General features: G+C 41.6%; 9 protein-coding genes across 10 annotated transcripts; 5 read left to right on the forward strand and 4 right to left on the reverse strand.

Annotated features, from left to right (window-relative positions):
- Window positions 1-698: 698 nt before the first annotated feature.
- Window positions 699-2,340, reverse strand: Bcrfc3. Its single transcript, XM_001555877.2, has 4 exons — window positions 2,111-2,340; window positions 1,962-2,049; window positions 1,363-1,912; window positions 699-1,302 (listed from the first exon to the last, which is right to left on the reverse strand). The coding sequence occupies exons 1-4, from the start codon at window positions 2,251-2,253 to the stop codon at window positions 911-913; spliced, it is 1,173 nt and encodes a 390-aa protein (XP_001555927.1). The 5' UTR covers window positions 2,254-2,340; the 3' UTR covers window positions 699-910.
- Window positions 2,341-5,105: 2,765 nt separating this feature from the next.
- On the forward strand, window positions 5,106-6,006 carry BCIN_02g00930 (hypothetical protein). Its single transcript, XM_024691089.1, has one exon. It carries the CDS (start codon window positions 5,160-5,162, stop codon window positions 5,985-5,987), a length of 828 nt encoding a protein of 275 aa, XP_024546859.1. The 5' UTR covers window positions 5,106-5,159; the 3' UTR covers window positions 5,988-6,006.
- Window positions 6,007-8,409: 2,403 nt separating this feature from the next.
- On the forward strand, window positions 8,410-8,992 carry BCIN_02g00940 (hypothetical protein). The gene has a single exon (XM_024691090.1). It carries the CDS (start codon window positions 8,618-8,620, stop codon window positions 8,960-8,962), a length of 345 nt encoding a protein of 114 aa, XP_024546860.1. The 5' UTR covers window positions 8,410-8,617; the 3' UTR covers window positions 8,963-8,992.
- BCIN_02g00950 (hypothetical protein) lies at window positions 8,896-10,559 on the reverse strand (the record flags this gene model as incomplete). Of its 2 annotated transcripts, XM_024691092.1 has the most annotated exons (3): window positions 8,896-9,186; window positions 9,242-9,599; window positions 9,942-10,559. In XM_024691092.1, the coding sequence occupies 3 exons, from the start codon at window positions 10,557-10,559 to the stop codon at window positions 9,173-9,175; spliced, it is 990 nt and encodes a 329-aa protein (XP_024546862.1). In that variant the 3' UTR covers window positions 8,896-9,172. The 2 variants fall into 2 exon arrangements, with proteins under 2 accessions (XP_024546862.1, XP_024546861.1); XM_024691091.1 differs by having other exon boundaries at window positions 8,896-9,599.
- Window positions 10,560-10,812: 253 nt separating this feature from the next.
- On the forward strand, window positions 10,813-12,347 carry BCIN_02g00960 (hypothetical protein). Its single transcript, XM_001555882.2, has 2 exons — window positions 10,813-11,360; window positions 11,413-12,347. The coding sequence occupies exons 1-2, from the start codon at window positions 10,850-10,852 to the stop codon at window positions 12,183-12,185; spliced, it is 1,284 nt and encodes a 427-aa protein (XP_001555932.1). The 5' UTR covers window positions 10,813-10,849; the 3' UTR covers window positions 12,186-12,347.
- A 560-nt stretch (window positions 12,348-12,907) lies between these two features.
- BCIN_02g00970 (hypothetical protein) lies at window positions 12,908-14,889 on the reverse strand. Its single transcript, XM_001555883.2, has 2 exons — window positions 13,635-14,889; window positions 12,908-13,578 (listed from the first exon to the last, which is right to left on the reverse strand). The coding sequence occupies exons 1-2, from the start codon at window positions 14,800-14,802 to the stop codon at window positions 13,196-13,198; spliced, it is 1,551 nt and encodes a 516-aa protein (XP_001555933.1). The 5' UTR covers window positions 14,803-14,889; the 3' UTR covers window positions 12,908-13,195.
- Window positions 14,890-15,110: 221 nt separating this feature from the next.
- BCIN_02g00980 (hypothetical protein) lies at window positions 15,111-16,666 on the forward strand. Its single transcript, XM_024691093.1, has 3 exons — window positions 15,111-15,973; window positions 16,078-16,208; window positions 16,268-16,666. The coding sequence occupies exons 1-3, from the start codon at window positions 15,249-15,251 to the stop codon at window positions 16,564-16,566; spliced, it is 1,155 nt and encodes a 384-aa protein (XP_024546863.1). The 5' UTR covers window positions 15,111-15,248; the 3' UTR covers window positions 16,567-16,666.
- Window positions 16,667-17,016: 350 nt separating this feature from the next.
- On the reverse strand, window positions 17,017-20,533 carry BCIN_02g00990 (hypothetical protein). The gene is made up of 3 exons (XM_024691094.1): window positions 20,090-20,533; window positions 18,057-19,249; window positions 17,017-17,401 (listed from the first exon to the last, which is right to left on the reverse strand). Exons 1-3 carry the CDS (start codon window positions 20,244-20,246, stop codon window positions 17,249-17,251), a joined length of 1,503 nt encoding a protein of 500 aa, XP_024546864.1. The 5' UTR covers window positions 20,247-20,533; the 3' UTR covers window positions 17,017-17,248.
- A 74-nt stretch (window positions 20,534-20,607) lies between these two features.
- BCIN_02g01000 (hypothetical protein) lies at window positions 20,608-23,893 on the forward strand. The gene is made up of 3 exons (XM_024691095.1): window positions 20,608-22,084; window positions 22,342-23,085; window positions 23,161-23,893. The coding sequence occupies exons 1-3, from the start codon at window positions 21,964-21,966 to the stop codon at window positions 23,280-23,282; spliced, it is 987 nt and encodes a 328-aa protein (XP_024546865.1). The 5' UTR covers window positions 20,608-21,963; the 3' UTR covers window positions 23,283-23,893.
- The last annotated feature ends 2,155 nt before the right edge of the window (window positions 23,894-26,048 follow it).

Below are 26,048 nucleotides of genomic sequence, written 5' to 3' on the forward strand. Positions count from 1 at the left end.
TCACGAGTACGAAATCGAAATCGACAAAGGGCAAGGGAAAGTGTACGATCCGTTCACGGGAGTATACAGAATCGAATGAGAGAGTGCGTGTCAGCTTAGTGCTCAAACTCGTAGCATATCTCTGCCTGTCTCCTCTAGATTATATGGTACACCCACCAGGCCAAGATCTGAAGCACCACTAAAACTTCAAAATCATTTTCTGCCTTACCATCCTCTTTTCTTCTTTCTCTGCTTACTCATCTGGGCTTTTGAACCCATTTAAAGCCAAAATAAAATTGCGTCAAATGTATCCCCTATCATATTCCATAAGGATAAATTGTATGTATATTGACAGCCGATTTACAAAATGTCGACCAAATTTGTTCCGACAAAAGTATTGGAACTTGGTGGAAAGCAATTCCAGGATGTGTATCATGATTTGGCTTTTAGTACAAACGAAACAGTTGCGAAATTTTCAATTGGAGCTTAGCGGAGGAAATAGGGGCCGTGGAAGCGAGATACTAGTGAGAGGAAGAGCATGGTGATGTAGGATTGTACGAGACACGAAGGCCTTCCGTAACTATCTTTTGGTAGCGATTGAAAAGCTGTGAAAATGATCACTGGATCCTGGTCCTCAGTGTTTACCACTTGGTCAGAGCTATGCAGCAATGGACATAGATCCCAGGAGCGCAAGAATCTGCTTCACACATTCAGAGGCGTGTAAAAATTTCTATTGATAAAAGCCGCTAGGTCAGGGTGGATCCTAAGAAGAGAAAACGTGTTGTTAATCAAAGCTATTGCTCAAAGATGAAATTTGAGGTCTATATTGGTTTGTTTTGGACACCCCTATTCATCCCCCAGAAATCCACCTAAATCATCAAACTCCATAGCCATAATGCAATACAATCATATTACAAATGATATTCATTAATTATTTCATAAGTTCCGCGCCCTCCCTTATCACACCAACCAACGCTCCCGTCTGTATAACTTCACTTCCTCCGCCACTCAATCTATATTCGACTTCTGCTAATCCTTGCAGCCAAGTTATCATAACGCTTGCTGGGACATCCAATTTTGTAAGCTCTTCTGAGAGAGCAGTGATGATATCTGCTAGTGCGAGTCCTTGCGTGGATTTCACCGCATTGATCATTTGTAGACAGGATTTGACATCGGTGGTTTTGAGAATCGTGTTCATGATTTTGGATATATCGGCGGGATGAGGAGAGGCGATACAATCGTATATAGTAGTTTCGGTAATAAGATCTCTGACGATGTCTTTTTCTTCGAGCTTGGGTGTGCCTTGGATATGGATTGGAGTACCTTTGTAACATGTTAGCTTACTCGAACTTTACGAAAATGAAAATATGAATGGTTACTTACTGCTAGCATGGCAAGCCTGTAAAACATTCAATGCCCGCCTCATATCTCCCTTACTCAGTCGAACCAGTGCATCCGTAGCTTCAGCATTAATCTGCACATTCTCCTCCGCAATCACCTTATCAACAAGTACCCTGATATCTGCCTCTTTCAGCGGACTAAATCGAAATCTCGTACATCTACTCAAAAGTGCCGGGCTTAACTTATGAGTGTAATTCGCAATTACACAAAATCGTGTATTCGCAGTATATTTCTCCATCACTCGTCTCAGCGCCATCTGTGCCGTAGAAGTCATCGCATCTGCTTCATCGAGAATAATTAACTTGTATGCGCCAGGTGATGTAGAAGAAGATTTCGAGGCGAAAATTTGTTTGGTAGATGCGAATGTCTTGATTTGTTCACGCACGACGTCAATTCCACGGTCGTCTGAGGCGTTGAGTTCGAGGACCATTTGGCGCATGTTTTTGGATCCGTAGATGCGACGGGCGAGGGCGAGGATGGTGGAAGTTTTACCAGTTCCTGGTGGACCGTAGAACAGGAGATGGGGAAGTCTCTGAAGGAGATGTTAGGGTGGGAAGAATTTGTTGACTTAGAAGGCGTACATTTGTGTCGACAAATTTGTTTATAGTAGCAAGAATGTCTTGATGACCGGAGACATCTTCTAATGTATCTGGACGGTATTTCTCGACCCTGGCGTGGCATATTAGTATATGAAATACATGTAAATGTGAAGAAGTATAATTCGACTTACCATGGAAGACTATCTTCTGCCTCCACAGGTAAATTTGCTGCGCTCCGTTTGCCCTTTGAAGTCGTAGCATCGGAGCCAAATATCATTGAATCATTTGCGTTGGGGGCAACATCAATTTCCATATCGTCTTCATAGTCGGACATCTTTACGAGGGATATTTGTGGTGCTTTGAATATTCTTGATCGTGAATTGGGATTGGGCGTAGAATAAAAAGAACGTTTCCATTTACCTATCTCGAGTTGTGAGACGCGTCGAGATTTTGGGCGCGTTAAGTGGTTTATGTAAGCTAAGCCTGAGGACTTAGCGGCAGTTTTGGGCGGTAAGAACTTTCGGTCGTCTCCTTTATCAACATCTGTTGTCCTTCATATCTTGTTATGTCCAAGACTTCAATAATATCATTGGTACCACCTTAATCCGAAGTAGTCCAATGTATATCTATCTTAGATCATGAGTACTTCCTGTCACTTATGGGCCATTGAGCAATTTTTGATAACTCGGAGTAATAAGACTATTATACTCTGTTGCTGTCATGCAGCGATATGTCCACTGTACCGATTTGGCTTCTGATTTGCAAGTGCAAAGAAAATACCTATAACCGTCTTGAATCTATGGACGTTATCTGCATATTGATACCAAGGAGCGTGTGTCGTTGTATTATGGGATATTTTGGAAACATTTCATTGTCAAATATCCAATTTGTTGTGTCTGGTAGTTACTAGTTCCGCCTGATGGCATACTTAAGTCTTCAATTGAGATTTGTTTCCTGGGATTTGAAATATCTGGCTAAAATGCCTCACATTATTCACGGGTTAGGTGATCTTTTTTCTCTTTAGACATGCTTTCCATATTGCTGGAGTCAATTTCTCATATTTTATCCGAAATACTATATATAGAAACTCTATATAACTGTACAGATTCACGGCCTAATCCCTACTTCTAAGATTTTTGTTTGAATTACGGCCATCGAACCATCTTCCTATGCTTTTATATATGCCCTGCAAACCCCTTCTAATCATAGTTCATGCAGCGATGAATTTTCTCCATAATATTGTAATATTCCACCCATCTATCTTCTTTACAGAATATTAGCGAACTGAGGAGTCTGATATACCTTCTGAAAATCAGACTTGAGACTTCAGACGAGTTTGTCAGGGCCCTGAACAATATTTTAGTAAGTAACCGCTCACTGCAACTAAATGTTGATGTCAATAGATGAGAATTTGAATATTGAGACACTCTAATCGCATCTCCCATAGTTGGATTGGATGATTTTGTTGCACATCTGAAATTTTATGTAACAGGGTACATCCTAATAAATGTTAAAATGATTTTCGGGTAAAACATATTCGACAGATTCTGTAGCTACTAATCTAATGAATCTAGTGTGAAATGATGCTAGGCTAAAATCTTCCAATCATACAGCACGAAATTGTTTTGTTGCACATCGCCAACTCACAATTTACATGGCTCATCCTGTCAAGTGTCTAGGAGCCTCAAATACTAGAACATGTCTATAGAATAGTTCCATTACTAGATTGAAACCGTCAATTATCACTATGTTACTCATTCCTTTTCTTTTCACACTTCTCTTCGACATATGCTTCAATACCCTCTGATCAAATTTTCTCTGCAATTTTGTTGTATATCTACAAGCTTTCAACAAGCGGGTATATCCTGACAACTCTTTAGGCTATCACTAATCAACTAGCCTAACGATTACTGACTCGGCACTGCATCATTAACACTTAGCAGCTAGTAGCTTCTACATTGTTTGCAAGCTATCATCCTATGAATTTCTAAGGAACTCTCGTAATATGATTCCTCGCGTATTACGTCTTCATCGACTCAAAGAACTTTTGCCAGCTGAGATTGACATTTCATGCTCATAATCCAAACACCTCTGCCCTTCGATACTTTTCTCAAAACTAAAGTTTGAGTATTCAAGGTTTTCACTAAAACCGCTAATCTAGTGCATGACGTCATTACCTGCTAGCTGACCTAGTGATTCATTTAGTGTTATAAACGTCTTGAATATGAGTGAATAAAAAATTTGTAACGTTATTGTTCAATCATTATCACTATGAGATCTTTGTTGCTTTGTTATGATAGTGGCAATAGCCTGGAATTGTCACTTCATTATCTAGTAGGCTAGTGACGATTATCGTATGGAGTAGTACTAGATACCCCTGCAAAAAGATAGTGTCTGGAATCTCCACCGTAAGTAATTGATAGATAAATATCATTGGGAGCGCTCTAGTTCTTTTTATTGCACATTCTATTCCAGAGACTTCGATCTTCGGAATACCGCGAGAGCTTCAAACCTATTCGGCGCTTTGCTGGAATACATGGGATTCAATTCAATGCCTTCATTGGCAAGAATAATTCACTCATATCAGTTTGGTTCCTATTAATTCAGCAACTTAAGCCAGCTCAGTAATAATAAGTGTTTCAGATGAATTCAAAGACTCATGGTAATTGAGCCTTTCAGATGGTCTCAGGATTTTAAATTACGTCAAACTCTGAATAGGTATGAAGATATCAAATGAGTTCAGACTTTCAAACGAATTAAAATTCTTGCAAGAACTCAACAATTCAACTGCATCTATTGTTTCAGATCATGTTAATGTCTGGGACTTGTTGAGTACCTCAAATCGATGTATTATCTGAATGTTTTATTATATTTGAGTGTCTAATTTGACCACATTATATCATAAGTATCCATTGTCTGTAAGCGTTCCAGAGTCTTAAATTAAATCAAAATCTTGAAGCGATTTGACATCTCAGATACATTTAGCACTTAAAGTAGATTAGAGCATCTAGAACCTGTCATTATCTGATCATCGTTTGATTATACACATTTGTATTAGGTAGGTGAGGGATCAACAATAAAAAATTCCCCCATGAATCTAAGTGCGACGATATTTTAACTAGTCTCGAAGTTGTGTGAAGTGGTGACGTCTTTCAAGCTAGCCATTCCTCAACCTATATATTACACGCATTCCCCTCTCAACCTTTCTTTTTTTCCTTTTCCTTTCTTCTTCAGCTTAACATGTCTTTCTTCTTGAACACATTTAAGTCCACCCTCGCAATTGTCGGACTCGCCACCCCACAATTCGAAACCTCAACCACCGCTGCGCCCACCTCCAGCAATGCCACTCCTTTAGGTGAGTATAGCCTCTCACCACCTTTTAAAATTGATTATACAGCCGAGGATCCCTCTTTCACCTCGGACTTTTCCAAACAGGCCCCGGTACCTACAAATACCGGGCTCATTCTCACCGGGATCCTCCGGCCCGGCCTTAGGCCTTCCACTGTCATTCACCGCATGCAAATTCACGGATTTCCAAGGACACTGGAATATTGGAAGGTTTGCCCTTCCGCCCCACTCTCATTCAACTTCAAAAAGGTAAAACCAACTAAAAAGGTCCACTTCCAAGAATATTACGACAGAAACTACCATGAATACCGTCCATTCGACCCAGAGGAACCAGCTAACTCCTGGATTCCATACGAAGATGCTATCCTGCATCAACCCAGCATGTCTCCTGGGAAAAGAACAACAGGATGCTGGAGATGTCGCATTTGCAAGCAAGTCTGGACCAATTATGGCTTCCACGATACCATTGAAGGATATCCGGGCTTTGAATATAGGACAACTCCCATGGCCTGCCCCGAACACCCACAGCCTCTGTCTTTTAGGGCACCCGAGCCCTTTTATGGAATGGATCCCTCTCGCAGGGAGCAAATTTATAATTCATTTGAGGCATACGAGTGGCCATATGTCTTGCACGGGGGCCTCATCAAACCACCTACGAGACCGGAGAGAGATTATGACTCAGACCCTAGGTACGCTAGGCTAGGCGACCTCAGACTCTGAGTCTGAATCTCGATCCACATGCGACATACCAAGTCCATCGCTACCTCGAGTGATTCGCTTGAATCTACCAGGTCGATAGCTACTTCGAGTGGTCGTATCCTTTTTCCGGAGTTCTGGAGTTCTTTGCTTTCCCTAAAATTTCGCGGTATCTCCCTACTGGAACACCTGGTGCCAGCCTCAGGACCCTTGGCCGGGTACCTGACTTAGGAGGGACCAGGAACTACGGGAAGGGGAGCCTTTACCTCGGGCCACCAGTCTCGGGATCCTGCTAGGGGACATCCAAGGACCTATGAGGCCATTGGCTATTCATAACCTTCGGATGAACATTCCTGTTAACGCCGGACTGGTCTGCTGGGTAATCTTGCGATTAAAAATCCAAAAAAATTATAAAAATATCTAAAATCCAAAAACATTGTGCTCCTTTTGCTTACTTTTCTAGGCATTTTCCTTCCAACATTCACTTTAGAATCTTTTCTTTCCTTTGGACATCTCGTCCACCAGCGATTTTCTTTTTTCTTCGGACATTTAGTCCACCAGCGTTTTCCTTTTTCCTTTGGACATTTAGTCCACCAGCGATTTTCTTTTTATTCTTAATGGACCCTCAGCGATACACCTCTTTCTAACACCTTCCCTCGCCTTCGTCTATCGAAGGCCACCACAATATTATTCAGATAAGTATAACATCCCCCGTAATTGCTAATTCGTCTATAGGGTGGCTAGCCTTGATCACACCTCCCCGTTGGTGCTAGCTGGATACCCTCAAATGAGGAGCTAAGTGATCAGAATATCCTTGCGTATAAACGCCAAATACACGCTTTTGAAGCGAATGTCTCGTTTTTCGAGTGTTGGGCATGATGAAGGTTGAACTTTTGAGCTAATTCTGTGATGGTTAGATTTGAACAGCTACAATTAGTCAGGTACAATAAGTATGTTGATAGTCCGAATTTCACTCGATTTTCAATAAACTGACGTCGAGATCTTGAATTGCAAATTCATTAATCTGTGACTATCAGCTGATCCGAGTACTCCAAAAGACTTTGCTAAGGTTAAATTGATGGCATGTTCAAGATTATCATCAGACAGTTGCTTAAAGCTTGATGAATCAGACTGAATTCACAAATCTGCTTTATCTTGCATACCTCCAAATTCCTGAACGAGACCGCCTTCCAAATTCCCCTCATCAAGAAATTTCACCTCTCTACTTACTAATATATGCAGTTAACTATTAGCCCGCTATATTCTGTGTTGTAGTAACTGTCTAGACCACAAACTTTTGGAACATAAAGTCACAAGCGAAGCTTAATTGCTAGAGTGTAACCGTTGAAGTGGTGTTGAATGGGTGATATTAATATAGCGGGTTACCAACGCTCGCTAATTCTTAGATTTAGATCTACACAATTTTCCTCATAACTTGTATGAATTCCCTACAAATACCTCATATTGTTATACTTTCACCATCTAATTCCCATTAAAAGTTCCAATTCTGCTCTAGAGCCTCTTGCAATGTCTATTCCGTTAGCCGAGAATTGCCATTCCCCCATTTTATTTGATAAATTGATACTTTATCGTTAAATTCAAACCCGCAGAATCCCCTCTCCCCCATTTCCAAACCAAACTCAAACATACATATTCAATTATCCCCCATCCTTTCTATCTCTCCGCTATCTGCTCCCTGTAAACTAGCCCTCCTAATCATCTAGTCACTAAATAATTTTCTGTCACTCTGAAAACGACATAATCGCCTCTCCCACATCTAGAAACACAATCTCGATTTCATTATCACTACAGGAAGACAGCTATTACGGAGCTAGTTCCTGTGATGGTGTTATCATTGGTATGTTTTGGTTTCATTGTCCATCGTTAGCTTCTTTTTCATATCTCTGAATGAATGAGAAAGATAAAGGGATAAGAGTTTCACTGACCTCCGCCTCTAGATCTAGGGAATATAAAAAAACATCAGTATCGACAAGGATAACTTCACGATTGCAGCTCAAGGCGATCGTAGAGCTGCGGACTTGGAAACTCCGCTCTAAGGTACGTAGACTCGTAGTATAAACCCTATGTCATTCGATTTTTGATTCTTGAGCTTCCATAAATTGTACACGCTGGATTTGAATAGTGACGATTGATCATTTGAGTCTAATTGAAGAATGGATGGTTCAATATTCGGATGGAAAATGGTCAATACACATTGAAGAGAGTTAATACTAATGGAAATTTACTAATATTTTATAGCGGAAGAATTATCAGTGTCATGGGCCTAGCCAGTGATACGGGTATATTTTCCCTCTCTTCCTTCTCTCAATTCACAGTCTCCACCATTTGGCCCTTATTCCCTATCATATCCAACACTCAAAATAGTAATTATAGGTCTAACTCTAGCCGGTGGTTGAGGCCCTCTAACCGGCGGATACGGGCTCGTGATTGATAATCTACTCTCGGCTCGTGTCGTGATTGCCAATGGGATAGTTTTAAGTTGTTCCAAAGACGAAAATTCAGAACTTTTCGAGTACTAGCTTTTGCATGCCCCATGCATTCGATCTCGAAATTATGGAGAATTAATCAAAGAATTCGATGATTTTCATAACAAGCACGGGGATAGACTTGCACCGTCTCGAATCATAACCGAGATGCGTTCTTGCAAGGTTTCTGGTGCGATCCCCGCATCGGCGAATGTGCTAACGGCGAGAGAAACGACTGTTTCTTTGACTATGGAAGCGCAGTATGACAGTTCCCAGGTTTCGCATACGGTTATGAGAGACGAAATTAAGAGGATGATTGGGCCAATCATGGAAGCAGTTAGAAAGCAAGGATCTGGAAAGTTCACAAATGCAAATTTGGGAAGTGGAACGGAAAGGACTCAGGATATGTTTGGACAGAACTACAAGAGGTTGAGGTTAAGAGGAAGTATGATCATGAATTTATTTTCAATAAGTATTATCGAAATCCACCAGCAGAACACAATTACAGCTTGAAGCTGCAAATCTCCAGCGTTGAAATACACAGAAATAACAGTGGATTGTCTCTTCAAGCGGGTGCTTCGTGCCTACCCAAAATAGACACACTCCATTCCTGAAACTTCCTAGCACTTGGTGGAAGATATTGTTCTGCACTTTTCCCTAGATAATGCTTAAGCTCATGTATTATTTCTCCCGGCAACTCTAGTTCCTCCACAGACTCATCATTTATAGATGGATCCCTAGTCAGAGCAAAGGGCTTAGAAAGGATTTTCATAGCCAATATTCCAGGCTTACCGGGTGTCTCCGAGATACGCATCAACCTACGATGATAGAAGTATGAAGTAGTATATCTAATCGAGGGATTGAAGATCCAAATACTAAGACCTTGCCACTCTATTCCATAATCGGTTGGATTTTTCAAAGGCAATATGTTCAGACGGGAAACGCAAGATGAGTTCATTATTCCCAAAAATTGTGCCGAAATAATCCTGGCCATCGATGGCTCAAGAAACTTATCCGAAAGATTGGATAATTGAGAGCCCTCGAGAGTCCGCATGCGCAAACTCCATTTGAAAAGTCGTATCCCTTCATTTTGAGGATCACTAGTTCCAATCGTAGCGAGACACACTTCACATTTTATAGTACGCTTTATCTGTGAGTGAAACTGACGTTAGAAATTGATAAGCTAATTGAACATTGCTTACTGCAGAAGATGCGAAATAAATGTCACTTGCGTTGAACCCATAACTTCTGCTATCTCAAAGAAGATACGGCAATGGAAAATGCCAAGGTTCGAAGACCTTCAATCAAGTTAGAAACCCATAATCTGAAGAAGAGGGTAAATAATATTGACTGCTGCCGGAGCAGAGCAACAGCAAGTACTCAATATTGGGTATTTGTATCGGTGACCAGCCTATGGGAAAGCGCCTGGTCTCCTTCTTGGTACCCGCATATGCTCAAACTACAAATGAAGACAGAAAGAATTATAGTTTACCTCGTTACCTCCTGGGGGAAGAGTACAATCGGTTTCCGCCAAGAGAAAAGTTGAATGATCCATGAAACCAATTCGTGGCTGTGCATTGAACTTTGTATTTGCTCCATAACCTTTCGTTGAAGCCAAATTTTCGTTTTCATGATTATGGTCAGCATGGTCCGATGGTTTGTGACAATGCCAGAAATCCATCATTTCTGCCCAACCTTCACTTGGAAGGTCCCTCCATTCATTTATACGATCTGGTTCCACGATAGTCGTAGAGCACCTGCGACATTCGAATAATTGTTCGCCAGGAACCATATCTTTTGCGGACCATGGTGCTTCAATGGTTTGTGTGATGTCCACATCAGCTCTTTGAAAGTCTCCTGCCAAAGGAAGACGCCACGACAATTCAAGACTACCAAGAGGGAATTCTCGTAGTTTTGAGTCTGATACTACCTGACCGGGAAGCGTTAATAGAATATCTTGTTCGGCATGCCTCAATGCCAATAAGGTTCCATCGGCCGATAATTCAGCCTTTGTGGAAGAATCAGATGGTGTATCCAAGAACGCCAGGATAGATATCTGTCGAATATTGGACAGAAGTTCCGCATATATCAAGGGGTTGATTGGAGGCATTGCTTGATAGAAGTTGATAGCTTCATGGGATTGACTGACATGACTGAAATTGTGTTGAGCTTGTTGTGTCGCGTTCTATAAAATACAATTAGGTTGATTTATTAGTCGGCGCGGGTGATGTTCCGATGCCGTGGTCCGCTCTAACAAGCCACAATCCGCCACGCTCAGCAAAGCTTGTGTCACCGCTTTTACTCAGCCACCAATTGAATCATTCTGCCACATTCCAGCTCAAGCTTCCCCACACTTTGACTTGAATCCCAAGATCTCCAAAGTTCAACACCACAACAATCATGTCGGCTCCTATGATAAATTGGGTTCCTATTGTGAACAGAGTCTACAAATATGTTGCAAACGCCACTATAGGTTCATCAACACAGCCAATAACTATTTCTCCAGTTGAAGTTCACGACATTGAAACCGCTCCAGAGAAACGGCCAAGAACGTTGAAGCATCTCTTGAAATCGAACCATATTAATCATTCAATCCTTTATAACCGCAATCGATTTCACAACCATCTACCACATCATCTAGGATCCGCATATCTTCTAGGGGCAGATTACGATAAATTACAAAAAGTCTTTGCAGAAGAATCAAAAGATCTTGAAGAATGGCAGGATTCTCCTGGAGAAATCACAGATGCAGACTGGAGGGAATTCTTAGGACAGAAGGTATACCAAAGGGCCTACGTTGATTTCTTCGAGGATGAATTGGCTTTAAAATATAGTTATGATTGGAAGGTTTTGGTAGAGGAATATCTCTATAGCGGGAAAGCTCCTCTGGTCAATGGTTTGATTTCAGGACGTAAGTATATTTTCTGTTTCACCACATCACATCTGTACTAAGAATGTTTCAGTTGGTCACCCCCTTATCCATCTCGGTTACGCAGTCGAATTAAATAGTCGCGAATTGGCTATTGAAGCCCTCTCCCTAGCATCGAGTTGCTACGGTTTTCTGCACAAATATCTCGATGATCCATCTTATACCAAAGCCTCTACCTATAGCACAACCTCGCCCCTAGAAATTCTTCACAAAATACATGCCGATTCTCGATTAGACGGTGTCTTGCAGGCACCTTGGCCTGGAAGTATAGTCAAACTCTTCGATGAACATGAGGAGTTGATACTCGAGCATTGGAATGCTTGGAGCATTACCGATCCCCACAAACAGTTCCAAGATTCTCAAGAAGCAGCTGTAAATTTGCTGGTACAAACGGTTAAGCCCGGAACTCACGCATATGACTTCTTCATGGTGCATATCCTCACCACAAGCCATGCAGTTCGAATCCTACTCCCCTTCGTTCCAGCGAAATTCCAGATAAGTTTGATACGTCAATGGTGGCTATTAACAATTTCCATTTATTGTTTGCAGATGAGACCGGAAATAAACGAAGATATTGAGCAAAAACCGGCAAAGGGATGGAAATATTTAGAAGACAAAGCTATCAATGGCGTATGGTCAACGGATCCACATTATATGAAAGCAATACGAGCGATGAAGGAAGCAGCTTTCACTTGGGGAGATGTACATGAGAGATATCTGTCCATGGCTGTCACTTTTGCTGAGGATTTTAACGGGTGGACGGGATTTGGAACTAGTGAGTTTGATCGTGTTGGTGGGCACCTTTAATTCTGGATTAAGTTGGCTGGCTGCGCTCTGTATTAGTATGATTACGAGTTGATGAAGTTTTCTATAGCTTTTGGTAATATCAAGAGTAGTTTGTACTTGGCCTTCCAAAAGTCGTGGTGCATTCCTTGGTTTGACCTCTTGCATGCTTGTCCAATCTCTCCATAATTCGAGTCGTTAGCTAGTGCTCAGCCGCGGCGTGGGGGTCAGGGCATTTGCTTTGAGTTTTCGCATAGGATCCAGTAGCCCCTAGTCGATGACAAACAACAGTTATTCGGTACTACATGGAACATGCAATCTGGTCAGAGATCTGAAGGTCACATATTCGAGTTATCAATACCGAGTAATCCGAACAAACCATAAAATATCGCCAATTAGTTGGATTGGAAGCACGGGGATCAGTGTATTAATTGGGTTGTTGACGTGACATGTTCATTATGGTATGGAAAGTAGCCTTCGGTTAGATGATACGCATCAAAGATAAAAATGTTCGTTTTCAGGAGAACAAAATGCAGGATCGTCTTGTAGTCAGGTACACTCCTGAGGATTAACTTCCCCTAGTTGCGTCGTGTGAAATGATGCAATGGCGTGGGGAGAAATGAAGGTCATTTATAGAACTTTAGAATTGCGCGATAACAGTGATTCATGTTAGACAAAATAAGTACGTTATTTTGGTCATTAGTAGCGCGTAATTCAAACTCATCCCGAATAGGAGCAATTCAGGGTGCACTCAAGCGAGGAGAAAATTTTGATACCTCCTCCATCTTGGAACTTACGATCTTTTCAGTGTCTTAGTTGAACTCGCCAATCCTCCTAAAGGCAATTCATTAATGACAATACTACACGAATTATATACTACAATGGAGTGGTTTTTCGTCAACTTGAGTCGAAATTGAAAGGAGTCTTTTGCCGGATTTGTTCCAACGACTTTCATGCGGTGTACTCTTTGTCTCCAATGGGCGAGTCATCTACTCCAATACCCCGGATTTCGGATTTCCGTTTCTAATCTATGGTTACTCACTTTGAACCCTCCGTAATTGTCTAGGTTCTCGCTCTGACGCTCGTGGTGGAGATATTGGTATTGAGTATTGATAGTCACGGGAATCAATGCTTTCAGGGTGATTTCCATAGATATGATACTGTGGGTTTGGCGAAATATTCGGCGTGGTAAACATGGAAGAATACCCGGAGTCTGGACATGAATTCTCAGCGAGATCTCTCCGGGTAATGAAAGCGGTTACCGCGAGAGCAGAAAGATGACTTTCGATGTTCTTGAAAGAGTCGCTAATTGGAATGACGTAAACGCGGTTGAATATATCTGAAGCAACGACGTGCCCATAAAGCCTGCTGCTATTCGCATCAACCACCCAAGCTCCGCTAGTACCAGGTCGAAGGACTTTGCTTGAGTTTAGCTTTGTGTCAAGACTGGTTACTTTGGGTAACATTGCTTACCTGTCCCATCAGTGCACGACAAGAGATATGTCTGGACAAGTACATTGCCAGGTGGCACCATCAAATAAGATGGCGAGCTAGACATTGTTCCTCGGATTTGCTCCCCAGCCAACAGGATTATGACATCTGTTTCCGCAAATTCTGAAGCGTGGTGCGTAGTCTCAAATATAGATTTATCCAGGTAAACATTTGGCAGAAAGGTGTGAATCTGATTTTCAATGCTGATTAATGACCAATCAAGATTTTTTCCGCCATTGACAGAAGGATTTGATACATCTGCTAGTGAGGTGCTGCCCAACAGTCTACCTGAAGTATAATGAATATCTTGATGCTCCTCCTCAATGTTGGCGTCAACACAGCCAAGGTCGAATCCAAAGACTTCTTCATAAGATTCATCATCGGAGTCCTGACTCGGTTCTTCCTCATAGTCCCTAAGAACGAAGTGGCCTGCACTCATTCCAAAGAACTTTTCTCGCATCTCCATATAGATGACTTTGATGATACCGCCTATCGTAGCTTGGGAAGAGTTTGCAGTCGTTAAGTTTGCAGTCGTTATCTGCGTGCCGCACAAAGTTTCACGTATGGGAGACTCGCTAAAAATAAGGATTGGTTCGTTGTCGTAAAAGTCAAGCTCCGACGAGGACTCATGATTCTTTGCGAGATATCTGGGTTTCAGCGGACATACAAGGACTCGTAACCGAGGAGAGCGATCGTCAGGCTGACTTGGTTCGAAATCCATCTTAATCACGGGCTGTTTAAAAAAGCTGTTGACTTTTTTGAACACAGCTTTATCGCATTGAACAAAGACCCAAGGCTGTGCGGATTCTTCGTCTTCGCCCAATACTTGTAAGGTCATCAAAACCGAGGAGCAACTGGGCAAGCTTCGTGTAAAGTTGTTGAGGCTTTCTGCATATTGCTCACGCAAATCTGAGAACCTTTCCTTGGTTAATCTGGGAATTGGCTTTTTGTAGGCTCGGAGTTGTTTGCGAAAGAACGAGTGTTTGCTTTCCGGCGTAGAGATTTGTGAGGCGTAACCGGAGTCGGTACCTTCAGGGACCATATTGGTTGGCTTTTGGTACAGAGTTGGCAAGGCTGTCGAGGGATTGTCCGCATTCAAAGCGACCACCGCCTCAGAAAGGCTTAGAAGATCATTGTTAACAGTTGCCATTTTCGATTGAGATGAAGGTGCTGACTCGAATGTGAGCGTGTCAAGAGAGCCTTGATGATGAATTGGAAAGGTAAAAATGTGGTGAACGAAAAACGGGGACGTAGTCAATCATTTATAGTAATCGCTAAGACTATATACAAATGAATGGGGCTGTGATTGTATGGACAGGCGTTTTATTGGATTTGATCGCCGCACGAGGGTTACACTGATTGTTCGGGCACTTTTCAGTTTCGTAAGCCTGCAAGCCACTTCAGTATTAATATTCTATTTGATGGCATGATACATCTCTTCCAATCATGCATATGTCAGCCTCTTTAATACGAGAAACACAGCCCACCTGTGCGAGGCCAGATCAGTGTCCTCTTGGTTTTTCTTTGGTCTATGCCACCATGAACTATAAATGCAAGTGCCAATAATTAGAAGAGTATTTTCAGGCTTAATTGAAAATGACTTCGGAATCTTCACTCGGAAAAGTCGCTACCTCTCACCTACAGGCTCTTACAAAGGTTTTGTGGTCTTGGTGTATATGCACGAATTGTCAAACAGAGACGCCTTGCAAGACTAGAGATTGCTCGTGGTCGTCTAGATCAACAACGCTCAGCCGGTATTTCGAGTTCTTTAAGATATCCGCAAGTGATTACAGGTGCAATATAGCTCCTGGTCAGTCTCCGGGTCTGTCGTCTTACAATGATCTATTCAAAATTATTGAACGATTGAAATCCAGCCCTGAACTCAGTAAAGCAGAGTTACTGGAAAAAATATTTACCGATCGTCCCACACGACCGTATCAAGAGCGTGCTCTCAATCTAGCTGTTCAGGTGGTTATGATGATCAACTGCTCTTCATCTCGTCAATCTTCCGTGTTGCTAGAGTATGGAAATGAACAAGCTCGTTGGCATCTCAATGACACGTTTTCGCAATTTCTCAACGACGTGTTCCCAAAAACGTCCCATCCAAGCATTGATGAAATTAAGAGCGAACTTTTGGCGACCAAATTGAAGAAGAATGCGCGACTGGAATTTCAACCAACAGACGACCTGAGGAATCATTTGAGGCTTGACAAAAAAGCGGGAGTTGTCGAAATATTCCACCATACTGCTTTTCTGAAAGAGCAATTGAGGCTTACGAAAGAACTGCCGCAAAGCTCGTCTGTATCCGATCTAATTCGAATGTAAGTTAGTGAGATGCTCAAAATTATTTCGCCTATTTTGGCTTTTGATCATTAGTGTTAAGGAAATCCATAAAAATTATGGTGCTGATTGTGATAAATTATAGAGGAGCGCTACCTCGTGCACTTCTTATCGAGGTGCTGGACTCCATACAGAAGGTTATTTTTGATCTCACAGATGTTAAATCCAAGAAGCTGCTATTATCGCTGACCTCTACTTCAACTTGTAATTTTGACCGTATGCTTAATGGTTCTGTAAGAGCTCTGATATCGTTAGCTGACTTTCTGATCTTCTAGCTGATATCCTCCGATATGAGAGCGCATCAATTCGCAAGCCAGAGGAGCAGAATATCCAGTATCATTATTTTGGGGCACGATTGGCAGATCTGCACCAGGAATTAATGAATCCGACTCCGAGAGGTTTTGAAAAATGGTTCGAGAGAAACAGTAGTCCAAGATTCGTGATGATGGCCACCATCGCCGGCGTTATGTTTGCGATTTTCCTAGGGTTGTTGAGTCTGGCTTTGGGCGGCTTTCAGGCTTATATCGGGTATATGGCATGGAAGCATCCTGTTCAAGCGCCATCTGGTTCCTGAAAACAGCCAAAAGATGCAGAATTGAAATATCACATCAGATTACTGCGCATGTCAATAAGATGGAATTCGTCTTGTGTTAAAAATTCAAGGCGTTTTGACAGAGATTCTTCAGGAACTAGCAGGTGTTCGTTTATTGTGCTTGGACCATCGTCACCTGATCCTAGCTCTGTTTGACGAGAAACTACTAATCAACGGCCGCGTTGTAGATATGCTCACACCTTTACCTCTGACATTACCTTTCGTGTTTAAATTCTATGTCTACTAGTTCAATTCATTACGGACCTACATATGTCTTGATGCTTTCCAATTTATAAGGCAAGAAGGCTTCACGAGTCTCATAGATCATAGTTGGCCATTGCGAGTATAAAGGTTTAATTTTGTACATTACACATTATCTACTACATACTAACTACACGTTGAGCATCTAGAACCTAGATACGAATGAATAAATGGATTAATAAGTATTTGATATTTGAAATTTATATTTCTCTAACAACGCTTATTCCCCGTGCCAATTTCTGATTCTTTCATTCTTTCATTTCTCATCATATCTATCATCTCATCATCTTATCACATTTATCATCTCTCATCTCTCATCTACAATCCATGTATCTATCATCTAGCCAACTATCAATGCCATCATCAACCCCCCTCTCTATCCCCTCCCCATCCTCATCACTCATCACTGCTCCCTCTCCTCAACCCACAAATGACCTCCCGCCTCCTCCAAAACCTTCACATGTTCTATCTGTTTCTCTCCTGCCTTCCTCGCCAAAAACAACGGGGTATTCCCCGCTTTATTGCGGGCGTGTACGCTTGCGCCGCGCTTGAGTAACTAGTTTGAGTGGGGGGATTAGTAAGTGGTTTGGTGGGTTGGTCATATTGGGAAATTTTAGGAGACTAGGGCGTGGGGGGGATTTTGATAACGCGAAAGATCAGGTGAAAGGGCTTTGAAATGGGGAACTGGGGTAATGAGGAGATGATGAGATAATGAGATAGAGGGAGGAAAACTATTTGGGGAGTTTACAGAAAAATTGGGGAAATGGGAGGAGGCTCATGAGGGCAGAGAATTTTTGAAAATGTGATTTTCGTCTGGACTAGCAGACTAGCGGACTGGATGACATATAATATGTGAAGGGGCTTTAGGTTGTGAGATGAGAATTCACCGTCTCATTCAATGATTTGTGATATCGAAAATATGTTGCATGTAGAGTCTTTCAAATGTTACATATATTTGTGAGTGAGTATATTCAAGAAGATTAGAATCTTCGAAATGGTGTGAACTCCACAAATCAATGATCCAAACATTTCAAAAGATTTGAATACTTCAAATGATTTGAGTAGAAGATCTTTGTGTTATTGTAACATAACAATCAATCGAAGAAAAAAAATCAAAACTTTTCATTATCGGACAGGAATTCGAAGGATTAGAAACCTGGAAAAATCTACAGGCAAGAGAAGAGAAAATATCAAGCGGAAGCACTACCTACTTCTCTTAAAAGTTCTACGGAAGGACCTACAGCCCCCAAATGTAAAGCGGTGTTTCCTACGTAATCGGTTGTTTGAAGAAGACCAGCTCGATCATGGTCGAGGATATTGATAATGGCATTTGAATCACCTTTCTCAATTGCATATCCTAATCCCGTAAAAGCGTGTTGTTGAGCTGTAACTGCGACTTCGGTTGGTGGATGTGAAAAAGCTGTGCTACCTTCCTCGGTCATTTCTCCACGAATGGAACATTGCATTTGCATGGTGACATCGTCGTATGTAAGATCAGGAAGAGCGAGGAGGAAAGAAAGTTTAGTGAGTGCAGCTTCTGTTGTTAAATCGTGACCGAAAACTACACCTGCTCTGCCTAAAATGGTGGCTGGTGCGTACAGCGGGGACACGGAGCCGGAGTGGCATTGTGATACATTGACTATGATTACACCTCTCTCGCATGCCTCTTTCATGATTTTGATCATACTTCCATCATCTCCACTGGGTGCGTTACCGGCTCCGAAAGTTTCGAGAATAAGGCCACGGAGGTTTGGAATACGAAGGACGGCATCAATCATTTCTGGTTTGATACCAGGGAAGATACGAAGACATGCTACGTGGGAAGTATCAAGGTTTAATTGTACTCCGAATTTAGCGATCGATCGTGGACGACGAACGAGATTCCAGTTGACGGTTGCTCCTAAAGCAGTCACTTTTGCTAAAGGTTCACAATTTGGTGAAGCAAAAGCATCAAAGGAGGTAGCCGAAACTTTGGTAGTGCGATTTCCACGGAATAAATTGTGATGAAAGAAAAGACATACTTCCGGGATCATAAAGGTTCCGGCTATGATTAATGATCCAAGAAGGTTGTCCACGGCGTCAGATTGAAGAGCAAAGATTGAAGCTTGAGATCCCGTAAGAATAACAGGTTTTCCAAGATGGGACAGCATGAAAGATAAAGCTGAACTCGTGTATGCCAAACTATCTGTACCATGAAGAACAACGAAACCATCGAATAAATGATAATTTCTTTCAATCGTGGTCGCTATTTGTGTCCAGCCATTTGAAGATATTGATGAAGAATCGAGCAAGACGGGAAATTCGTACAAGGTATAACGAACATGTCGAGAATACGTGCTTGGAGGGGTACGTAAACTGGGTAAATATTCTTCTGTAGTGTTTGTGATCATGACAGGCATAGGATCTGAGTACGAGTTAGTGATTGATTAATTCTCCGAAACATATTGCGTATGCGGTGGATTATCGTTGTCGGAATAAAGCAATGCGTATCCAAAGCGGAGATAATGCAATGCAATGAACGACGATGGGATGCGTGTGACATTTCTTAATATAGATCATTCAATAGGAGTTGATTGAGATGTCACCGGAGGGCTACCACTGACATATTCGGAAATGAATTGGTTTAGAGACTCACTAGAGCCATTCAGTGTAACTTGGAGACGCGATTATGTGTACAAGAAGTCCCTTGAGATCTTCGAAATATGTAACACGTAGCGAACACTCCCTAGCGACCTTACACGACTTTCGTCATATCGGCGTAAATATTCTGATGGTGTTCAAGATTGAAGACATTGGACGTCATTGAAAATTGCCCAGCTCTCCACGATCTGAAATTATATTATACTGACGTAAAAAGCAGAGGAGTCTAGAACCAAACCAATCACACAATGGACAACGGAATGAAAAGGATGTCAAAGACGAGTCAACCTAGACTTCTGTGCAGTTTTCAGTGATTGACCAAATCCAAATTTGACAAGCAGGTGATTCTTCAGACCTAAATGCTTTTCGATTCAAGAGCACGTCGAAATTGAGTGTTTCCATGCCATGGTTCACATCAATTGCATTTCAATGTATCAACTTGGATTTGACAATCAAATGCTTGTCAATGTCGATTCACAGGTGGCAATCAAAGCACCCTCCATCAGACTAGATGCTCAGGGCTTTGAATTTGGATTGTGTGCATCCATCGCGCGTGTAATTGTGATTGTATAACAAAATTCCACAAGATGAAAAACTCTCTCACCTGGATTTGAGCCGTCGTTGAATGACGGTCTAGTCGCCATTCCTTCTTTGAGGAACCCTCTCGCTGGAACCAAGCCTTCCGGGGAAGATTTCATACAAATGGTACCTCCTGTCATAATGATGAGGACTCTACCCTCTGGGTACGATTGTGTCGCCATGGTGGAGATGTTTTTGAGAGTTTATTGTTCGATCCAGTGCAAGTCAAACTTCAGATCTCACACCAAAGATATGGTCGGCGTCGTGGTCTAGATTCGATAAATGAATGTGATGTGAAGATAAGAAAAAATCGATTGTGTTCACATGAACGAATGAATGAATGAGTGAGTGAATTATTCGGAAACATCCACATCCATATTTTTTGGATCAATCATCGTTCACGAAAGGAAAACTATAACGTAATTGACCAATGAGAGTTGAGGCCTCGAGTGTTGCTGAAAATTTGGACTTTGTGCCTCACAGTATCAGCGGTTGGTACCTTATGAATCAGGCGTAGATGTGTACATACGTCCATTTGTAAATGTTTATACGTGATATAGAGATATATAGATCGATAATTCCACACGCACATATATGTCTATAATTCATATATACACTCATCACATGCAGCCATGTCTACTCCTCCATGCGAGCAGGCCTGGTCACGTGCTCGTATGTGGAAAGGGCGAAGGATGGAATGATTGCATGTCACACCTCGCACCTCACACCTCACACCTCACGCCTTTCTATCTACCGACCACCTAGTTGACTGCGTACCGCCAGTGTACCCCGTCTCGTATATCAGCACCGAAACCTGGCCATGCACGGAAGTGAGAGCATCCACAGCTGTCTCGCATAACATGATGGTATGCCAGCAATACGATCCTGTCGCAAAAAGTGAGGGCATTCCGAGGAAATACATGCCGGGGACGTAGGGTACCACAGAGGCCATTGTATATTTCTGTTTTCTGTTTTCTGTTGCACGCTCCATGTTGCGATTTTCCTTGTCCTCCCACCACTCTTCTCCTCTCTTCTCTCCTCCTCCAGTCTGATCTGGATGCCACGCCTGCACGGTACAAGGGCGTCAAGGCTCGATCCATCCGTACCAAGACTTTTTCTCATCATTTTATATTGAAGGCGTAATCCTTTCCACCACTGCGCACACACCGCCAAATTACTAATGTCCGCCGTGAAAATCCTCAGTAGCAGACGATGAGTGACGGATGATGAATGAGTGGTGAATGAACTTCACGGATCCCAACCCATCCAAGCACCCCAAGTGTCCAGCCGTCCAACCAAAAATCCGATCAAATTAGACGTTTCCTTTCTTCACATGCATTCATTGATTCGCGCATTCATATATTTAGAGGATTCCCGCATCGACGACAATGGCATCAAGTATCGTCGACATTCACTTGTGTGAAGACTGCCGCCACGACCGCTACCACCGCCACTCCTCTACTTCTTACCATTCCATGCGTGCCATCCACGTACCTTGCCTTGCCTGCTCCCTACCTAGCTCACATCATTGCGGTTTCCAGTCGAGGATCTTATTAAAAGCTTCAAACTCCACAGGCCTTTCGGTCCCGAGATAAAGTCCGACTTGCTCCCAGATCCAACCACTCTGTCAAACCGGGTGACATACCATTTTGTTACTCTTGCCAAGCATTCAATTCTTTTCCATTGCGGTATAAACTCAATTGTGACCTTCTTTCTCTTCGATTTCTCTCTGGCATTTCATGGCGCAAAGAGAAAATCAAGAAAAAGAATATATGCACGAAGGTCGAAAGTGATCACCGCAGTCCAGTCCAGCCCGCCCTTACTTCGTTCCCCGGTACCCCTCGCCCTTTCCTGCATACGCGAAATCCTCCACTCACGCTTATAAATTCTGGCTTGGCTATGCGACAAACCTTCGCATTTACAACCGCAGCTATGGCAGCAGCGCTAGAAGATACTCCAGTGTCCTACGAGGATTTGGCCGAAATCGAAAGGGAATTCGACGATATTGAAACAGAAATTAGTATGTCATTATATTTTCTTTTTTTTCTTATTGTTTTATGACGTTGGAGGTGCTTGGATTGGGACACTTTGGAGGGGTTAAACGCGCCACGACCTTGGGACTTGATCTAAGTCGGTCTTTCGTACGACATTCCACGGATGTGCATGTATACATTACATACATTCATTTTGATCGCCGTTTGGTATCTTTACAGCATCTGCCAATATTATATTCATACGTCAATGTGGTGAAATATCAATCGACTAACTCTCTATCAGTTCGTCAACAAGTTTCCCTCACTCAACCTCTGTACCTTCGTCGCAACAAAACCATCTCTCAAATCCCAAATTTCTGGGCCCTGGTACTCGAACAAGCTCCTCCAGATATAGATCAATATATTCAACCTTCCGATTCCGCTCTTCTCCTCTCCTCACTTACCTCCTTACATGTATCGCATTTCGAACTCGAAGATTCCCAATCTGATAATGGAGATCCAAGATCTGTATCAATTACATGGACTTTCTCTCCAAATGAATATTTTACAGATGAGAAATTGGTCAAGAAGTTTTGGTATAGAAAGAGCCTTGGAGGTTGGTGTGGATTGGTTAGTGAACCTGTTAGGGTTCATTGGAAAAAGGGCAAAGATTTAACTGGAGGTTTATTGGATATGGTTTGTGATGCTTGGGATGCAGAACGAAAGGAAAATTCGAAATCGACTCTAAAACACAAAACTCTGGAGAAGAAAATGAACAATACAAGTATGGGAGGTTTAAGTTTCTTCGCATGGTTTGGATTCATTGGTCGAAAAGTTAGTGAGAAAGAAAGTAAAGAAGCAAATGCTAAAGATTTAGCAAAGAGGGAAGCTAGGAAAAACGGAAAGAAAGTGGTCGAATCGGATGATGATGAGAGTGAGGAAGATGATGAAGATGATTTGGGAATGAAGTTGGAAGTCTTTCCGGATGGTGATGATCTTGCCATTGCGATTACGGAAGATTTGTGGCCTGGTGCTATCAAATATTTTAGTTGGTCTACCCTTTGATTTCCTATCAGTAATTTTCTCCTTCTCAACTATTAAATTTACTAACACACAATTATAGCTGCAGCACAAGAACAAGATGCACTATCAGATGCGGATTTTGAATCAGATGATGATGATGATGATGAAGAGGAAGAATCAAATGAAGCAGAGAGACCAAACAAAAAACAAAGATCCTCTTAATATTCAGGATCAAATATCTTGTTTGGATCGATTCGGTTCTATGAAGGGTATTTAAAAGGGTCGGTTAGGTTAGGCGATCTTCAGAATGGATATGAAAAGTTTGTTTATTTTTTATATCTGGATTGAATTTCTCAGGGGTAGGAAAAGGATGGTTTGCTTGGATGGCGTGGTGTTTTTTGTGTTGAGTCAGAATTGCTATTGCTATTCGATTTGGATTGATTGAGTTGTTTGAATTGAATGGAATTTAATTAATGCATTAAGATAAGATGATAGATTATCAACAATCGCGATGGGGAGTTGGAGTCGGAGTTGGAGCTTGGGGTTTGAATTGGAGAGAGGGTCTTTTTTTGGTAATGTGGGGATGGTGGTTGGCGGTGGATGGGTGATAGAAGAGAGTGGAAGAATGAATGGACGAGATGAGATGATACAATGTAGGAAAGAGGTTTACACTTGGTATCTAGGTACTTGAAATCAAGAACTTACCTATTTATTGTCATCATGCTTCTGCTCTTGAGATGGTTGTATTTGTTGGGTTGGGTTGGAGCTTGAGGAATATGTTGCCAGGTAGGTAGGTGTGGAATTTGGAATTCTTCTCACGTCTGATAGGTATACGAGGAAGATTTTTATTTTTTTGAGTGTTTGTTCATTGTTGAGGAATATCTGCATTTGAATGTGAATTTTTGGAAAAGAAATGCGGAGGGTGAGATGGGATTAGTATGAGTATGAGTATGAGTATGAGTATGAGTATGAGTATGAGTATGAGTATGAGTATGAGTATGAGTATGAGTATGAGTATGAGTATGAGTATGAGTATGAGTATGAGTATGAGTATGAGTATGAGTATGAGTATGAGCATGAGTATGAGTATGAGTATGGCAGAAGTAAAGGAAGAGTATCTAGTGATGATCATAGCTATTTTGATAGTGATGATTACGTGTTGAGTGAGGAGGGATGGATGGATGGATATATAGTTTATCTCTCTATATATAGTTATCCCTTCCTATCAAATACACCCAAACTCCTAATTCCAAAATGTAAACTGTGAACTGTGAACTGTAAACTCTAGATACTCATAGTGATAGGATTGCGTCTCTGGATATATATATGTAGTTGTAGATATGTAATTTGCTTCCTCTTAAAACTCATTAGCATATTTGATATGTTTGTTTGGGTAGATAGGGATATTTTTATGTATGTATGTATGTATGTATGTGAAATAAAATGAGGGGTTTGTGAGTTCTAGAAAATGTATTTATCTCTATCTTGGAACTGGGTAATTGTAGATAGTAGAAGATAGGAGATGGAGATGGAGGGTTGGAGGGTTGGAGAGTTGGATATTAGGCGAGTTGGTGAGTGAACGAGTGGATGGATGGATGGATAGATGGGGTGTTGTGTAAGAAAATGGAAGGGGGAATAGTTTCAGGAGGGGAAGGCAGTGCAGAATTTACTGAGGGAGGGGGGGTGATCGGATTATGATGGGTTAGTTAGCGAGGTGGTTGGAGGATAGAGTTTACGTACGGAGGTTTAAAGGTTTTTTTTTTTTTTTTTGAACTGGGTTTACATTTTTGATGGACTGAACAATCAACGAGGACAAAGGGCAGGATGTGGGAATTGCTTTTTTGAGAATGTTTCTGGAATTGCATCTCGGAAGCGGGGGAAATGGGGGAATGAGAGAATTCCAAGAATATAGGAAAGGGGATTGATTTTTTTTTCTTTTTTTTTCTCTTCTTCTTAATTTGCGGAGAAGCGGGTGCGGAAGGCAGAGTTAGAGTTCATTTGGGTTGGGGAGGGTAAGGTGGAGATATATTTGAAAAGATTGATGGTCTGGAGATGAGAGGCGATTCTTGGGTGGTGAAATTTGTGTGTATGTGTGTGTATATATATGAATTGATGATAATTGTTAGAGTCAGAGTCAGAGTTTGAGTTAGAGACAGATCAAAGATGAAAGATTACTAGGAAGGAGGAGCGAGATATATATATAACGAGGAAAAAGGAAAATGATAATGTAAAACTTTATTTACTAGATAGAGGATTGAGAATGAAGTGGTGGGTTAGGTTAGGATTTGGATAGTTGTGTTTGCATTTTTGGGGCAGATTTTGCAGAGGTGTGTGGGCTAGTTGGAATGGAATGGGATGGGATGGGAATAGTAGAATCTTTGGATCGGTGGATCGGTGGATATCGATATGTTTTATTTTATTTATGGTTGTGTGTGTGTGTTGGCTATAATGGAGTTTTGATCAAGCCTCAGAAGAGAGAATTTTAGATGCTAATGTATCATGTATTCAGAATTGGTCTTTTGTCTTTTCACTTTGTGCTTGTAGAAGAAAGCTGGAGGTCTAGCTGAATCGGTGGGTTTATTTTTTACTATTGCATTTTCGATTTTATTTTTTTCCCAATGTGGAAATGTGGAAAAGTGGAAATGAACATATTTTTCTTCAGATTGGGTTCAAAAACTGACATCTAAGATAGTTTAAGGAGCGTGGGTAGAAGCGATTAGATATTTTGCTTGAAAGTATAAGTGTTATTTTTATTAGAGAGACTTTTTAGGAGAATATCGAGCCGAGAAGGTGGATAGAGGACGAGAAATTAATAAATGGTATGGTGGTAAACTAGAAGGATTGATGATGAGATATCTTAGAGTTCTGATTTAAGAAAGAAAGAAAGAAATGACAACAACAGAAGTAGGATATATCAATCGAGTAAACAGATTTAACTATCTATTCAAACAAACGCTTTAACTTCAAGATATTCTGTGTCGAATAATT

This window comes from Botrytis cinerea, chromosome 2, assembly GCF_000143535.2.
Source record: "Botrytis cinerea B05.10 chromosome 2, complete sequence".
Taxonomy (NCBI): Eukaryota; Fungi; Ascomycota; class Leotiomycetes; order Helotiales; family Sclerotiniaceae; genus Botrytis; species Botrytis cinerea.